Source organism: Peromyscus leucopus, chromosome 2, assembly GCF_004664715.2.
Source record: "Peromyscus leucopus breed LL Stock chromosome 2, UCI_PerLeu_2.1, whole genome shotgun sequence".
Lineage (NCBI taxonomy): Eukaryota > Metazoa > Chordata > Mammalia > Rodentia > Cricetidae > Peromyscus > Peromyscus leucopus.
In genome coordinates, this window is record NC_051064.1 from 58,355,890 (window position 1) to 58,373,034 (window position 17,145).

General features: G+C 50.4%; 1 protein-coding gene across 1 annotated transcript in view; it reads left to right on the forward strand.

The window, feature by feature from the left end:
- Col15a1 (collagen type XV alpha 1 chain) overlaps nt 1–17,145 on the forward strand; it is a 110,692-nt gene that overhangs the window by 70,541 nt on the left and 23,006 nt on the right. Inside the window, 10 exon segments of the mRNA XM_028882775.2 lie at nt 4,010–4,045; nt 4,419–4,559; nt 4,749–4,817; nt 5,561–5,596; nt 5,687–5,770; nt 7,918–7,983; nt 9,434–9,469; nt 11,769–11,831; nt 14,475–14,543; nt 14,652–14,687. Coding sequence (XP_028738608.1) covers nt 4,010–4,045; nt 4,419–4,559; nt 4,749–4,817; nt 5,561–5,596; nt 5,687–5,770; nt 7,918–7,983; nt 9,434–9,469; nt 11,769–11,831; nt 14,475–14,543; nt 14,652–14,687 — 636 coding nt within the window.

Genomic DNA, 17,145 nt, shown 5'->3' on the forward strand with positions numbered 1-17,145 from the left:
GCTGTTGGTCTAAAGTTCATAAGTTCCCACTGGCTTTGTTTGGTTGTATCTGTAAGTTTCCCCATCATGATCTTGATGTCCCTTGCTCATAGAATCCCTCTTCTCTCTCTTTGACTAGACTCCTGGGGCTTGGTCTGGTGCTTGGCTGTAGATCTCTGCATCTGCTTCCATCAGTCACTGGATGAAGGCTCTATGATGACAGTCAGGGTATTCACCAGTCTGATTACTGGACTTAGGCCCATTCAGACCCCCTCTCCACTATTGTTAGTAGTCTAAGCTGGGGTCATCCTTGTGGATTCCTGGGAACTTCTAGCACCGGATAGGGCAACTTTAGGTGTGGGTCACAAGAGCCTGCTGGTGGTTTGATGTGTGGCTGGAAGTAGATACTTTTCTTAAGGAGAGGCTGAAGCAGGCAGGATGCAATGTGTAACTAATTGCTCATGCTCAAGAGGAACAGAATTAAGAAACTGCAGCCTCCACGTTCAGCAGCTGAAGAGAAACTCAGTGACTTGAGACACACTTGTACCCCAGGAAGAAAGAAGGTCCCACTCAGTTGCTCAGTTTGCCTGTGTTGGCCACTGGGCTGGGGTGGGATGATGGTTCTTGGCCATGACTACTTCCTCTGCTTAGTGTTCCATTTCCTGCTGCCTCCCCAGAGAGCCAGGTCATCCCTGGTGGCTCCCGGGCTAGGGGAGGCACTGGAGGATCTGCTGGGCTACCTAGGACCAGCGACAGAAGGTTCTGAGTGTACCATTTGGAGGGCTCCACGCTCTCCCTGCCCTGGGAGCCTGGTGCCTCCTCCGGCAGGCCTGACTGTCACTTGCACTGTCCCATCATTAGCCCAAAGACTGAGCAGGGTCTCCCAACCAAGGAGCTGGTACTGAGATGTGGGGCCTTGTCCCCCATGCCCCACACATACCAGGCACTGCTGGACCACCCTCACCAGCAGAATCCTGAGCCTCACACAGGGAGCCCCTGGGGGCTGAGCAGAGAGCCTGGAAAGAGAGGAAGGATGCTGCCTGTGGGTCTATGGTGGCTTGTCTTTGTGCTGGGCTCTCCAGGGATGCTCTCAATTTTGTTGTTTATCTGAACAACTTTGTTGAGACTCATCTCCAGTTAGTGTTCCCAGAGCCAGCTGGAAGAAATCTGAAAAGTATTCAGTTCCTGGCTTCCTACCTGTGTCTTGGCCGAGCCACTGGACAAGGAAGTGTGCTGGGCTGGGACAGGAGGACAGAGAAGTTCTGCCTTAGGCAGCCTTTTGAGTGAGTGTGTAGTTATAGAAGCAGTCAAGGTCCCACCTTTCATTGCTTCCTGCATCCTGTGTTTCCTCCTCAACTATTCTTGCAGGACCATATCCCTGTAGTGTTTTCAGAGAGGGTCTGCACACGGCAAACTTTCCAGGTTTTGGCTGTTTAAAGTTCTTCTTTTAGTCTAGTGTGGAGATGCATGCCTTTAATTCTAGCACCCAGGAGGCAGAGGGGTGGATCTCTATGTGTTTGAGGCCAGCCTGGTCTAGATAGGGAGTTCCAAACATAATACTGAGATTGTGTTTTATTTGACTGTGTATGCAATTCTAAATTTGAAACCATTTGCCCCTGAGGTTTGAAGGTAGTGTCTGCTCTTACCCGGGATGAACTCAGATTCACTCCCATTCACAGCCTACCTAAGGCCATCTGGCTTCTCCCTTTGCTTGATGTATTGAAATCCCCCATACACTGTCACTGGATATAGATTTTTTTTAAAGACTTATTTATTTATTATGTATACAGCATGTATGACTGCAGGCCAGAAGAGAGCACCAGATCTCATTACAGATGGTTGTGAGCCACCATGTGGTTGCTGGGAATTGACCTCAGGACCTCTGGAAGAGCAGCCAGTGCTCTTAACCGCTGAGCCATCTCTCCAAACCTGGATATGGATTAATTAAAAGATGTATTCTTCCATTTGGTACTAAATAGCCTCAGAGTGGGCTGTTGTTGTTTAGTCTGGAGACCTCTGGGTTGTGGTGTTGTTTTTGTTTTTCCAGAAATGTTGAGTGTGGCCCCTCCACCCTCTGCTAAGGTCAAGTGTAGGAATGTCCAGTTACTATCGGCTCACACGTCGCTTTCTCTATTCTCTAACAATGAAGAATAGCTTTATTGGCTTTGATCGGATGTTGGAGTTCCTGATTATCCTCTGAGCTCTGTTTGGTCATTCCTTCTGGGTCTTTTATTCTTTTGTGCTTCTATTTGCAGCAATGTTGTACCCTGGTCTTTGGTCTTCTCTGTTAATTTTCTCTTCGGGGTCTGTCTCTTTTATTCCTGTAGAGTTCTTCATTTCAACCACGACGTGTTTTTATATCCATGACTCCTACCAATTGGTTCTTTTTCATGACCACTGTTCTGAGGGAATTCTCATCTCACAATAGTTTGCTCTTGTTTCATGATTATATAACATCGTCCCTTCTCTCTCAGAGTAATAAAGCTCTGATTGCCTCTCTTTCCTTTGTTCCGTTGTTGACTTTGTCTCCTTCCCTCAGATCGGTGAGTCTTCCTGTGTGTTTACTTTCAAAACTGGCATCTCATTTGAGGTTTTAGGCCTCTGTTGGCATTGACCATTAAGGAAGTGGGCAGTGGCTATGCCTGAGGCTTGTGAGTTTCTCAGTAAGAGTGGAGGAGTAGACTGTCCATCAACAGGGTTTCTCCGAAACTGATCTAATTTTGGGTGCCCATGGACCTTCTAGGCTTCCCAGCCCCGCCCTCTCTTTGCTCCCGAAAATAACTCTCATTGTTCCTGTGGTACTAACACCCACAAGTGCTCCTTGACAGGGCTGTGCCTAGAAGCTGAGGGCAACTGGTTGGTGTTGCACGGCTGTCCTGATGTAGAAACTCAACCTCTCCCTGCCAGAGGCTCCTGGGGCACCCCTACTTCCTGCTTCTTCTTCCAGGGCCACCCCTACCCCTGCTTCCTTCTGGGCTGCCTCGTGCTCTTCTTATGTTCTCCACCACCAGGCAGGGCATTTCGGTCCCTGCGGTTCCTCTCCACGGCTGAGGCCCTGTCAGCTGTCAGTTGACATTCCTATTTATTTCAGGCGAGGTAACTCCCATCTTACTGAGGATGGGTATTATAGACTCACCACCCATCCTATGGGCGATGTAGGTTAGTCCTATGGATCTAGCCCAGGAAAGGCGCAAGGAGAGATGAAGTCTTCTGTGGTGGACATGTCATAATCAGTGTCACAGCTTCTGTGTGGCCGGCCACATGATGGCTGGACTGTCTCCTGCAGAAGAACAGCCTTACTCGGGCCCACAGCTCCAGAGGTTCAGACCTAGTTGCCTAGCTCCATTGTCTGTGTCTGGGCCATGGCGAGGCAGAATCATGGCCACAAGATGACGTAACAGAACAAACCTGAGAGCTCTCTTGGCAGCAGAGAGAGAGGTGGTGGTGTGGATGCTGTGCTAGCTGGCTCCCTGGTTCTTCCAACTTGGCCCGTAGGCCCCCAGCCTATGGAATGTTGATACCCACATTCAGGGCAGGTCTCTCTGCCTCTTAGGTAATGCTCTCTGGAGATGCCCTCACAGACCGGCCCAGAAGTGTGCTTTACAAATCTTTAAGGTGCTTCTCAACCCAACTAAGTTGATAATCAAAATTGACCATTGCCTCTTCCCTTGGTTTAAAGTTGGAAACAGCCCTTGCCTCTGTCATGGTAGAGGTTTGGGGGTGCTGGCAGCTGCCTCAGTGTGAGTCTCCAAGAGAATACTTTGAGCTCTCCTGCTTCGTGCCAACTGCTTTAGTCTAATCTCGGGAGGGGGGTTAATTGTTGAGGAATGAGTTTCTTAAGGTTTGGACCTGATGTGTTCAGTAGACCATTACCTATGGTAATGTGCTCAGCTCGGAGACACCAGCCGAACCCAGATAGAACGATCCTGTTTGTCGCATCCTGCTATTCACTTGTCTGTAATTCTGCATTTCCCTCTGAGCACGCCTCATGCGTCACCTCCTAATTGGCCCCTGTGCTCACGTGTTTCAGGGAGCAAGAGGACCTAATGGCTCCGTCGGCGAGAAGGTAATTGAGGACAGCTTTTCCCTCCCTCCTCTTTCCTTTGCTCCTGGTGTACCCCTGGGCCGGCAGAGCGAACCCATTAATGTCACAGAGCAAAGAGAAGCACCCCTCAGAGAGGTGGCCCAGGGAAGACAGGCCAGCCAGGACAGCGGGGAGCATGCCCCTGCAACGATCCCCCTCCCTCACCCCTCTAGTGAGCACCTCGGGCAAGGGAAATGTCAATTAGTGAGACAGCTGTCCTGCGCCGTCAAGCAGCGCCCATTGGAGAATTCCCCCACTTAATTAGCTTCGAGGAGTCATTTCCTTACTCAGGTGCGCATGCTCTCCTTCCATGGGGGAATTGCAGCTGGTAACTAGCCTGTCTTCTTCCTTACAGGGAGACCCTGGCAACCGAGGCTTACCAGGGCCCCCAGGGAAAAACGGGCAAGTTGGTACTCCTGGGGTCATGGGACCACCAGGGCCTCCAGGACCCCCTGGACCCCCAGGTCCTGGATGTACAACAGAACTTGGATTTGAGGTACTTTTGCCCTTCCTGTGGCTGGAGTGGTGGTTAGTAAGGACCATTGGAAGGCACAGCACGCTGGGTACTGACCCCAGGGTGGAGGTTTTGCTGAGTCCCTGTGAGCCCACAGTCCCAAGCATCCCCCTGGCACAAGCAGGTACCTGGCAGTGAGCTCTGAAATCCTTGCTTCTGTTTCTTCCCCAGGACATCGAAGGTTCCGGGGACAGCCAGCTGCTGAGCAAACCCAGAATCCCCGGGCCCTCCTCTCCAAGTGTAGGTAGACTTTTATGAACCCTGTTATGAACGCTGTCCTGCTCTCATACCTGAGTGAGGAGGCTGTGGAGCCACCCTGGCCTTTCTCTTTTCAATGATTCACACTCGCTGTGCCTCCAGCCCTGAGCTGTGCCGCCTGTAAGGTGCTCATTGCAGGCTCTTTCTCCAGGGGCCACATAGAAGCTTTGCACAGACTCACGTAGGGAAACTTGATAGTCATCTTTGTCCCCACTGGCCAGTTCCTCATTACCGAGCATCTCTGTTTCATAGCTTCCCGTCACCATGTTAGAGTCACTTTGCCCCTTTAAAAAAAAGCCCTGTGTTCCCAGCAGGTGCTCTGCCTGCTTCCTCATCCCCAGAAGGCATCACCCTTGTCCTATGTGGTGTGCCTGAATGAAGATACTCCACTGGATCTTATGATCTCTGTCACATGGAACCCAGAGTCAAGTGCCCAGGGAGTAACTTCCGGCACAGAAAACAGAGCTTCCTGTACACACAGGATCTGAGGGCAGAGTCAGGGGACACTTCCATGCTGGGAGAGGGCCTCTGGGGCTTGCCCTCTGTGGGTACTTCTCTTCTGACCCTGGAAGGGGAATTTCCCCCTCACTTTTGATCCCATCACCTGGGACAGCATCGACTGCAGGGCTTAGGGAGAGATGACGAGATGCCAAGTAGACAGAATGCGCCAGAGGACAGGGGAAAACCAAAGACTGTCTCTTCATCTGTTCGGTTATTTTTGTCAGGGTCCCAAAGGAGAAAAAGGAGAACAAGGACCCAAGGTGAGTTAGCCCATCTGAGGTGGGGTCTTTCCAGAAGGTTCATTATCCATGGATTGGGAGTTTTGTTCTTATTCTCTCTGTTCTGTCTAGGGTGAACGGGGAATGGACGGAACGAGCACTGTGGGGCCCCCCGGGCCCAGGGGGCCACCTGGGCGTGTCGAGGTCCTGTCCAGTGTGAGTATCATCCAGGCTGGAGCTTGGCCACATGCTTTCTGCTTTGCTAAAGGGGACGGCAGGTCACCCGACCCTTCAGGACTACAGGGCTGGTGGCTATGCAGAGTGTCAGGGCCTGAGCCTGCCAGCATGCCCACCTATCTGTCCCTACCCTCTACCCCATGCCACTGCTCTCCTACATAGGACCTGCAGAGTCTGCTCTTCTGCTTGGCAAGATCAGGGGTCAGACGGCAGCCTAGAAAGTACTAGAGTTTTGAGGAAGCCCCAAATAAGTTGACTTTCCTTCTGGACTGCCTCAGAGCCTGAGGCCAGCCGAGAAGGAAAGCCAAAGCTGAAGACACAAACCTGAGATCACATGCTCACTGCCAGCAAAAGGGCGTGCTAACGGCCTTCACCCTGCGGGAGAGCTGCATCTGCCTGCTCACTGCTGGCAGAGGGTATGCTGAGGTTGGCAGCCTCCACCCTAGGGAGCATCACGTGCCTGCTCACTAACTCCAGAGTCAGACAAGAGAGAGAAGGATAGTGCTGAGCATGCCCCAGACTGCCATCAGGAAGCATCTCCCGTCTTCCAGGGTGGGAGTAAAGAGACGAAGAGAAGCCAGGGCTGTACCCCTGAGGGCCAGTTCTCGTCAGGGAGGTATCTTCGGATGAGCTCATTGGATGGCTCTTGGCAACTTGTTAAAAAAAAAAAAAAAACTATTAACAGACAGATTCCAAAATTTCCTTGGAAAGCTCTCCACATGGATGAATAAAGCAAGCCTCTCCTGACACTGACCTCCATTCCCAAGGAAGTAGTAGCTTGTGGTTTTGATGTCATTAATCCACATCACGAAACAAAGGCTTGGTAACGTGCCTGTCCTCCTACGTGTTCCTCGTCTTCTGCCTGTCCCCACCGGAGTGTCATTTAAATCTCTGTGTCTACCATTGACACTCCGATGCAAACCCTCATGCACACACACTCTGCACCAGGCCCAGGGTTTAAAGGTGACTAAGAAACACACAATCCCGCCTTGCAGTTAAGAGGATGACTGGGGAGAGTGTGAGCCAGAGGCCAGAGACCAAAGAGAGTTGGAACAGGGGAGGAAAGTGAGTTTGAGATATGAGAAATCAAGGAGGACTTTCTGGAGGAAGTATCTTTTGGCAGGGTCTAGACAAGGGAGGAGGGTTTTCCTGAGCAGGCATGAGGCTAGGACTCTCAGTGACTCTGGTGTCCTGGTGGCAGTGACACCTTGAGTCAAGGGAGGAGACAGAACTGTGTGGGCTGTGCCAGGACACCAGAAACTCACTGACAGTGGGCAGCAGGCTTGGGGGTCACTAGAGTTATGGAGAGAAGCTACTGTGACTGGATCAGATGTATGTCTCCTGTCCATCCATCCATCCATCCATCCATCCATCCATCCATCCATCCATCCCTCTGTCCATCAGATATACACATACTAGGCCTTTGAGAAAGACCATAGCATTTCTAAGAAAATAACAACCAGGCAGACAGACAAGAGAAAGGCCAGAAAAAAAAAAAAGTCCCAAAGATCTGGAAAAAGAATGACCAGAGTTAAGAGGAAAAGAGTGTGATTTAAAAGTGCCAAGTGTGTGGGGAAATAGACAATCTTGAGTGCTTGTGGGGGATGGGGGGAGTGTAAATTGCACAGCCCCTTTGGAGAGCTCCCTGACAGTCTGTTCAAACTAAAAATAGATGTCTTCCAGAACTGCACATGGAAAGCTCTCCACACAAGATGATTGAGTAGAAAAGAATGAGTTGACGGGGAGTTCACACAGCCTGGTGCCATTTATGTAAAATAATGACATGCATGAGTTACTTCATACATACATACATACATACATACATACATACACAGATATTATATATATTATAAATGGGCACATGTGTGTATGTATACATGTATTTACAATTTTAAAAGAGAGAAGGCATTCATCTACTGGGTAATTTTAAAGTTAATTAAAAAGGAAAACGACAGGCAGGCTGGGGCTGCTTGATGGGGAGTGGGGGGGTCGGGTATGCTTGGCAGTGGCTTTGGGGTGTGATCAATGTTCTCCACGCTGGGTGACTTCAGCGAGGGCCTCCTTGCCAGAAGCAGGGAGGGGCACATGCCGTCCTTCGTCCTCACTGAGTAGTTTTTCTCTTTCAGTCTTTGTTCAACGTCACTAATGGATTCATGAATTTCTCGGACATTCCTGAACTTGCGGGACCTCCGGTTTGTATCTGTGGCTGCCCCCTGAGTAAGGCTTCTACCCAGACCCCCTCACTGCAAGTGCTGGGTTGGGTTGGAATCCTTGAAGCTCCTGGAGCATAGAGCCAGAGTCTATCGAAGTCAAAAGAAAGGAAAGCTGAATTTTTGAGAAGTTTTTTTAATACTAATTTCATTGTGCAGAGTTGCGTTCAGTGGAGCAGATGTTTTCAGTCCCGTGCACCAAAGAGCTCTGTGTGAGATCAGAGAGCAACTCGTACCATGCCATCCGGGCAATGCTGGGGGCCTGCATGTGTTGGCTGAGTCTCATTTCTTAGAACAGGACTGTCCTAAGGGGACACTGGAGCCAGAGGAGGATTGAGGCTAACTTCAGCCATTCTCACACCATTTTAGAGACTAGGAAAGGAACATGCAAGGGTCTCACAAGACTCCCTCGAGGCTTTGGCATTGGCCCACACTAGATAGGGTCTCAAAAGAAGGAAGTGGTTTCCCTTTGTTCAACAAACTCCCATGGCATCTGATGGGCATCAGGCAAGGAAAAGATTGCTGGCCATAGGAGCCTTGGGGTCCAGCCTCATCTCTCAGGATATCCACCCATCCCTCCACCCATCCATCCATCCACCCACCCATCCATCCACCCATCCATCCATCCACCCACCCATCCATCCACCCATCCATCCACCCACCCACCCATCCATCCACCCACCCATCCATCCATCCATCCATCCATCCATCCATCCATCCATCCATCCACCCATCCATCCACCCACCCACCCATCCATCCATCCATCCATCCATCCATCCATCATCTATCTATCTATCATCTATCTATCTATCTATCTATCTATCTATCTATCTATCTATCTATCTAATCTGACCTGTCAGGCTCATATCCCTTTAATAGCATCCAATCTCTGGAGGTGGCAGGAATGGGGGCTGTGACCCTGTGTGGTGAAGTACACACTCTGTTTGCCAGGTCCTTTAAAATCACCATCTCTTTAATAAAAGTCTTACTCCCAGCATGCACCCACTTCTCCCTCCAGCCCCCAGCCTATCCTCAAGTCCATCTCCGGCACTGACTTACCCAGGTTCCCATGCTGTCCATCACTCCAGAGGATTTTGCATTGAGTGATATCATGCAGAGGAAGCTTCAGTGACGATTAGTGGCAGCTTGGGAGCAGTGTGAGCCTGTGGGTGCTTGAGGACAGTCCCTGCCTCCATTGTTAACTAGCTGTGTGATCCGGTGGCACTTTCCCTCCCAATCCTCAGCACCCCCTTTTACAAAATGGGACAGTGATTCACACTGGGTGGAAATTGGCTTGGATCTTTGGCAGATCTGGGGAACAGTAGACCCTCTGGATTAAACAGGCCTGGGCTTTTGCCCTCCTGAGAGACAGTGGTTCCTGAGGCACAGTACTTCTGACTCTAAGAACTCTTTGTCTTTGGTGTGTTGCAGGGGCCGGACGGTGTCCCCGGGCTACCAGGATTTCCAGTAAGTATGGCAGTGCCTAGCACCCATCTGCACCCAGGACTGTGCTCATTCTGTTCCTACCTGGGATGTCGTTCCCTCCATCCATGCATGACCAAGCTCTAGTACCATTGCATACATTTTTTTTTTTATACTCTCCCCGGAAGCATTTCCTTCTTTGAGAGCTATAGGGTTTATTTTTACCATTTTGTGATTCCTTTTTGCTTAAGTGACAGATTCGTGTGTGTGTGTGTGTGTGTGTGTGTGTGTGTGTGTGTGTGTGTATGTCTACTCTGTGACAGCTATAGGGGGCTAGGTCTTATGTCTCTACCCCTGGGCCATCCAGCCCTGGGCAGCAGCTGGGTCACCCTAGCATTTCCAGTGATAGTCTGTGCAGATAACGTCCCTCCAGACGTGGGAAGGCAATGGCGCAGAGTGGAGGGCAGAGGAGAGCCACAGAGTGGAGGGCAGGAATTAACAGCCTGCGTGCGCCTTTATAGGAGGGCGCCGTGTTCCTTCTGGAGTGTGTGTCTATACAGAAGGCCAAGGCTGGCCCCAGGGTGAGACCTGACTCTCTGAAACTCTGCAACTTAGAAAGGCCTGAGGTGCCTCCTCTGGGACAAATGAAGGAAACGGATAAAAATGTCATAGAAATTTGTTCCTGACGGCTGAACTGTAGATGATCTCATTTTTTTCTTTTCAGACTTTCTGAACTTTTCATATTTTCTTTTTTTAATACAGTGAAACTTTTTTACACTTTCTAAATGATCATAAACTATGGCAATGGTAAAAACACATTACATTCACTAGATGTTAGAACAAGAATCAGGGGGAGGGGGGGAAGCAGCCTTGCAGTTAGTGGAAGAGGTCTGACCTCTTAGCTGCAGCCCCCAAGGTGGCCACTTCAAGACTCAGAGCACATTCTGGAACATTCCAACATGCCTTCTTCCATGCAAATGATCTGTGTTCTGAGGGGCCACTGCAGGGATTTTGCCTGTTTGTCCTTTATTTAAAATTATTTGAAAAAGAAAACAGTGAGTGAAAAGTTCACTGCTAAACAGTAGCACTGAATTACATCTAAGCCCCACCCCTGCTGTGATGGATGGCACACCCTTTCACCGAGAGGCAAGACAGGGCTTGTGAAAGGTTAAATAATGATAAAGCAACGAAATGCCTTGGGGCAGTGGACACCATGAGGAGACAAGTCACTGTCACAAATGCTCTGTGTCTGCTGGAGTTGGAGAGAGCATGGCTTCTGGCTGGTGTGCAGGATTTGACTCTGCAGAGGGTGGCATGAGCTTGTTCAGTGGAAGGGAGTCACCTCCAGGGCATGGGAGATGAAGGGTGAGGTCCTGCCAAGATTAATGGCGGGCTAGGATGCTGGATCCATCTTGTGGACGAATGTTGGGCAGGCAGATACAGGATATGCCAGGGGAGTTCTGGGTGAGTCAGCCCCAGAGACCAGGTGAGAGCAGAACCATCATATACCATGGTAATCAGGGGCTCCTTATGGGGTTCTTAGTTTCATTAATAAAAGAATTAGCATACTCAAGTGGGAAGCACAAGGATATTTTATTAGCATTTAGAAGGAAAAGCCAGAGTAGATAAGCTGTAAATCTCACTGCCTGGAGAAGAAGAAAGAAGTAGATAAACATGGAGGTCAGCCATCTGGTGGCCACAGTCACACAGTGAGAGGGGGCTTTAGAAAAAGAGCAAGGAAAAAAATTAATTAATTAAAAAAAAAAGAGTGGGGAAGCAGATTTTTGATTAGGGACTTTAAAAAGCATCCTTAGGCTCTGGCCAGCACCCAAAAGAAAGACAGGAGAGAAGAAAAAGAAATAGTTAGATCCTCCTGAGGAAAGAGGGGCTGACACTGCGGAACCTCAGCCCCGACTGTGGAAACTGCACAGGGGCCTGGAAAGGAAAAGCATTGTCTCGGGGTGAACAGCCTTTCTAGGGTAGTTCCCCGGCCAGGTCCCTGACATGCCCCACTGGACTAACCCTTAAGCATTCGCCCTCCACATCAGCATGGGCTCTCTGGGTCTCAAACGCTCAGTGCTGCCGTCTGTCCCCAGCGTCCTCCAACCTTCTTAAGGTTAGGAAAAGATCAGACTAATCATGGCTTCTGTCTGCCTGATAAGTGGTTGTTCTGAGGGAGAGACAGAGACAGAGAGATAGACAGAGACAGAGGCAGAGAGAGACAGAAAAGACAGAAACAGAGAGACACAGAGACAGAGACAGAGACAGAGAGAAACAGAGATGTTTTCTTTTTGTGCAAAACCTTTGAACCATCAACACCGTGCCCTCCAACAATTCTTTGCAGGGCCCTAGAGGACCCAAAGGTGACACTGGTGTGCCTGGATTCCCAGGTCTAAAAGGAGAACAGGTAAGGGTCGGTGTTTGGGTGGGGATGTGCATGGAATTTGCTGACCAGTTCTATTTGGCCAGCTGTTTCCTCCTGGAGACACAGTTCCTACAGTGCAATTCGGTGACATTCAGAAGATCCACAACCATCACTACTCTCTAATTCTAGGATGCTTTCTTTAATTGAAATTTATTTTATTTTATTTTTGTGTATGAGTATTTTGCCTGCATGAATGTCTGTGCACCACATGCACGCAGTACTTGCAGAGGCCAGAAGAGAGCATCAGATTCTCTGTAACTGAAGCTAATGAAGGTTATTAGGAGCCATGTGGGTGCTGGGAATCAAACCCCAGTCCTCTGGAAGAGCAGCCAATGCTCTTAACCTCTGAGCCATCTCTTCAGCCCATAGAATTTTTTTTTTTACAACCCAAAAGAATCCTGTGCCTTTTCACAGTCACCCTCTAGTTGATGACTTCTGTGATCTCACAGTGTTAGCTGAAGGGCATTGTTGATTCCACCCTTCCCCATCTGAAAAAAGAATATAGCTCAATGTTGTTCTCACATGCTGACCTGTCTTGTCTCCTGGATATCATATGTGCTTCCTGGAAAAGATTTTTCTGGAACTCTGGGATGAGTACAGAGTCTGATCCACAAATGTCATCCCAAACACTTGCTGGTTGGAAGAATGTACAATCAATGAATGAAATGAATTCCAATATGTGGTGATTGTAAGTTAGACATCGAGTAGTTGAAGTAAATGTCACACAGGGCACTATTGGAGAACCCTGGGACTCAGAGCCACCCTCTGTACCCGCTCACAGCCGTTACAATCCACTTCCTTGGTAGGTTTTCATGGAGGAGGACAGGAGCGCCCATGAGTAGATGACCATGACTGGACTATACTCACTTATTCCCACACCCATTCCTGTGCTATCTCACTCTCATCTTTTGCTCCCCAAGGGGCCCAGCAGTTTCTTATACCAAGTATTACAGGAAGACAGAGACAGGGCAGAGTACCCTGCCATCTCAGAAGCTGCAGAGAGTGGGCTACGCCTCCCGGGGAAGTCTAGAAGGAGGGTCTTCTCTGAGAGGAGTGGGGACTGGGATTTCCTCTGGGCCTTTGTCCCAGTTGGGCCTCATTGCCCCCAGGACAAGGAAAGAGGCCGCTCAGACGGCTGGCCTTCAACACTAGGGCTTGGAGAGCTCAATGCATGGGGTAAAGTTCGGGAGCATGGGAGAGTGATGGAGCCTGGGATGCTTTCGATGTCACAGGCTTGCAGAGGAGGGATGGGGTTGAGTTGGCTCTGGCACTTCTTGCTTTCAATGTTCCTTTTTCTACGTGGCAAAGGAGGCGGACCTAGACTCTAGATCCTACAGGCTGCTCCTGCCCCTAATCCTCTGCTGCTCTGAATGTCTGGGACAGACACCAGGCAGCTCTGCTCCAGCCTTGCAGCAACTGCGCTTCCTGTTGCTCTGCCTCTAATGCTTCTGGGCTTGTATCTTCCTGCTGCTCAGGACTGCCTTTCCCTGCCAGCAACGTGGTAAGACCCACCATCAGCTACGGGCTTTGGGGGATGGAGAGAGGGGCGTCTCTGCTCACTTTGGTACCCAGCTGGCCACTTCCAACTGTGGAAAAGAGGTTGTTCTATGGCCGGCCCATGGTTCCCCAGGGCTGGTGTGGAGGCCTAGAAGCATGCCACTTTCTCCACCTGGCCTTGCTCTCTTCATGCATGTCTTTCGGGAAGTCTCAGGATAGTAGATGACCCTATTGAGGACAGGATTTAGGAGCAGGATCCCGCATCCTTAACCCCTAGGCTCCCATCATCCTTTTCTTGGCATCTAGGATAGCTCTGCCTAACCCATGAGGTGTTTTCACAGAGGCTTGGAGAATGGGGGACAGTTAGTTATACATTGAGACAGGTGGCTCCTGTGTGGAGAGAGGCGCCATGCTTACAGCTTTGTCTCTCCTGATTTCAGCTCTTTGAACAACAATAAGGATCCTTGGTGGAGACAGATCTCAAGTCATTAGGAAAGCACACTATCAAATATGTCAGGAGCCAGGGGTTCCTGGAAGGGCATTCTATGGCAAGCGATAGATGGCTGTCCTGGGACAAGATCGGGGTCTGAGAATGAGAGTACATATCTGTTCTCAGTTAGAGCCCTTGAGGGTACACTTGGACAGTTAACCGGACAACACATGGGAGGCTGTTATGTCCTCCAGCAGAAGATTATGTTGGAGGGGTGGGTCTGGAGTGAGGGTGGGTCTGGAGTGAGGGGTGGGTCTGGAGTGAGGGTGGGTCTGGAGTGAGGGGTGGGTCTGGAGTGAGGGGTGGGTCTGGAGTGAGGGGTGGGTCTGGAGTGAGGGGTGGGTCTGGAGTGAGGGGTGGGTCTGGAGTGAGGGTGGGTCTGGAGTGAGGGGTGGGTCTGGAGTGAGGGGTGGGTCTGGAGTGAGGGGTGGGTCTGGAGTGAGGAGTGGGGCTGGAGTGAGGGGTGGGGCTGGAGTGAGGAGTGGGTCTGGAGTGAGGGGTGGGTCTGGAGTGAGGGGTGGGGCTGGAGGGGTGGTCTGAAGATGAGAAGTCATGTTGGCAGAATGGAGAGGTCTTAATGACCCCTTGAACAAGGTGGCAGGAGGAGGCTGGGCTTTAAAAGATTCTCTGCATTGCAGGGCGAGAAGGGCGAGCCGGGTGCTATCCTGACAGGGGACATTCCTCTGGAAATGGTGAAGGGGAGAAAGGTAATTCTGTCACCACACCCCGAGGGCATATATCCGCTTTGGCTTGCCATCTTTGGGTGTATCATAAACAGTGTCTTCCAAGTGACAAGTGCCTGTCTCCTGTTTTAGGGTGAACCTGGAATGCATGGAGCCCCAGGACCCATGGTAAGCTGGGTGTCTCTCCGCTGGGTTGGAACTAGGCTTTCAAGCTTTTCTCATGCTTTGGCTCAGTCAGATTGAATTGTTCTACTTGTGAAAATACAAAGAGTAATATAGTGACAGGTGGTAAAACATGTGTCTGTGTTTGTGGGAGGCGAACTACAGTGACATAGAAATCTCAGTGGTTGCCAGGCCTACAAGAGACTCTCAAAAACAAACAAAACAGGGATGGAGAGATGGCTCAGTCGTTAAGAGCACCTGCTGCTCTTGCAGAAGACTTGGGTTCAGTTCCCACTGCCCACACAGTGGATCAACCACTCATAACTTCAATTCCAGGGGACCTGGCCCCCTCTTTTAGCTTCTGTGGGCACCAGGCATGCATGTGGTACACATGCATACATGTAGGCAAAACACCCTTACATATAATAGTAAATAAATCTAAATAACAACACACAATCACTCAGTGGTCGGACACAGGAGCATCCCATTTCTCATTCTGACACAATCCACTGTGGCCAGTTCCTGCTGGACCTCTCCCCTCCAAGCAGTGACTCCAGTATCTTCTGGATTCAAGGTCACATGAACTGTCCAATTGGCAGGCTGAGACTGGAGAGAGTGGAAGAGACCGTAAAGGATAACGATCATCACTTCTGGCATGTTCTGCTGGTCAGAACTCAGATTCTTGGGGGGACTCAGATGGGTAGCTGTGTGTCCAGGGAGCAGAAGAGAACTGGTGAGGATTGTCAGGTGCCAGGGAGTCCCACAAGGACCTTCACGTGGTGCTGGGTCTGCTGCTCTGTTGCTGTGGGGCTGGGACACGCCCTCCTCTCTTTCCCCTTTTCTAGGCTTCAGTCTGCCCATCTGAATGCTGAATGGTTGGACTCAGGCTAGACAGGGTTAGAGGCTCCTTGGCTTTGCTGCTCTAGAAACAGGTAGCACACTTGGACTTATGAGCGCTTCTGAGTTATTTCTCCCAAGAATGAACCCTGAACTTCCCAGTCATGCGTCCCCCCTGAAATGACGAAAGTGCAGGTGTGGACCATCGCTGTGGGTCAGGCACTGTCTAAGCTTCCTGGGGGACATCTCATTTCAGCCTCAGGTGTGGTCACATAACCCCCCAACTCCAGTCTATAGACAAGGAAACAAGGTCCCAAAGAAGATGAGCAATGTGTAAGAAAGAGGCAGGTGAGAGTCTTGAGGCCAACCTGGCTTGCCCTGTATCCAGATTCTCCCCACCCCACAACTTCCAAAAGATAAGCTGCCCTTTATTTATTATGTATTTGTTTGTGTGTTCGTTTATTGGAGCACCATGGACTGTCCCGGGACTGTCAAATTGCACAGGGGGTCTGTTTGACTGAAGCCGATCTTAGACTGTGGAAGAAAGAGTCACGCTCACGTGAACCCCTATGTGCTCCAAGCACATCCTTCAGAAAACCTTCGGAGGCTTTGGGTCCCTGAAGTCAGGCAGCAAAGACTGAATGTAGAGTCCCAGGGCTGAGAGTGAAGGCAGATGGGAGAGTCTTGTTCCCAACTGGTTAACCACTCAGTAACCTCCAGTTCTCTGGGAAATGCAAACAGTTAGTAGTGGGCCAGCAGGCGGCTGCAGATGGCTGTGGCGGGCATCCCACTGAAGGCCAGCTTGTGCACAGCTTGCCAAACACAGGCAGTAAGGGCACCTTTTAATTTGCATAATGCTTCCATCTGGGCTAACTGTGGCCCTGAGAGACCAGAGGGGCTTACAACTCTTTTACCAATAGGCTAAGGCTGGTGACTCAAAGTGTGGTCCGTGGATCAGCATCCTGACATCACCTGGGAGCTTCGTGAAAATGCAGAGCTGCCGGCCCCCGCCCAGACAGCAGCTCAGACCCCATTGATCAGCACTTTAATGAGACCCAGGACACCCCGCGTACATGCGCACTTGGGAAGTGTTCCAAAGAACCACCCACCAAGTGGCCCATACCCTGGAAACGCCCTCAGTGTTTGCTTGTCCCTTCCCTAAGAGTAACACAGACTCGAGATTTTTCATGCGGACCCTGTCTTAATGCAGAACTTCCTTCTCATCTTTTAGAGCATGCTGCCCATGTTAATGGTGGTGGGCAGAGGGCCTTGAGGCCCCCCGACATAATCACAGCTACCATTCTTCAGGCTCCAGTAGGCAAAGTGATTCCTGCGGGGAGCTTGGATCAGGGCAGTGATTCAAGAAGTATGTGAACCCAGAAAACCATTGCTAAAATAGGACCCTATAGCGTGGGTCAGGGACTCTGTAGGAGGACTGGGGGGGGGGGGCACCATGCTGAGGCTAGGCCTCAAAATGAGTAGGAGCAGGTCAGGAAGCACATCCTGAAGCCGTTTCCTGGACAAACTGGTATAGGCTACAGTAGTCAGAACAGAGGACGTGGGAACCCAGGAATGTGTGACCAATGGCAAAGTTCTATGTTCTGAACCAGCCTAGCATGTGGCCACC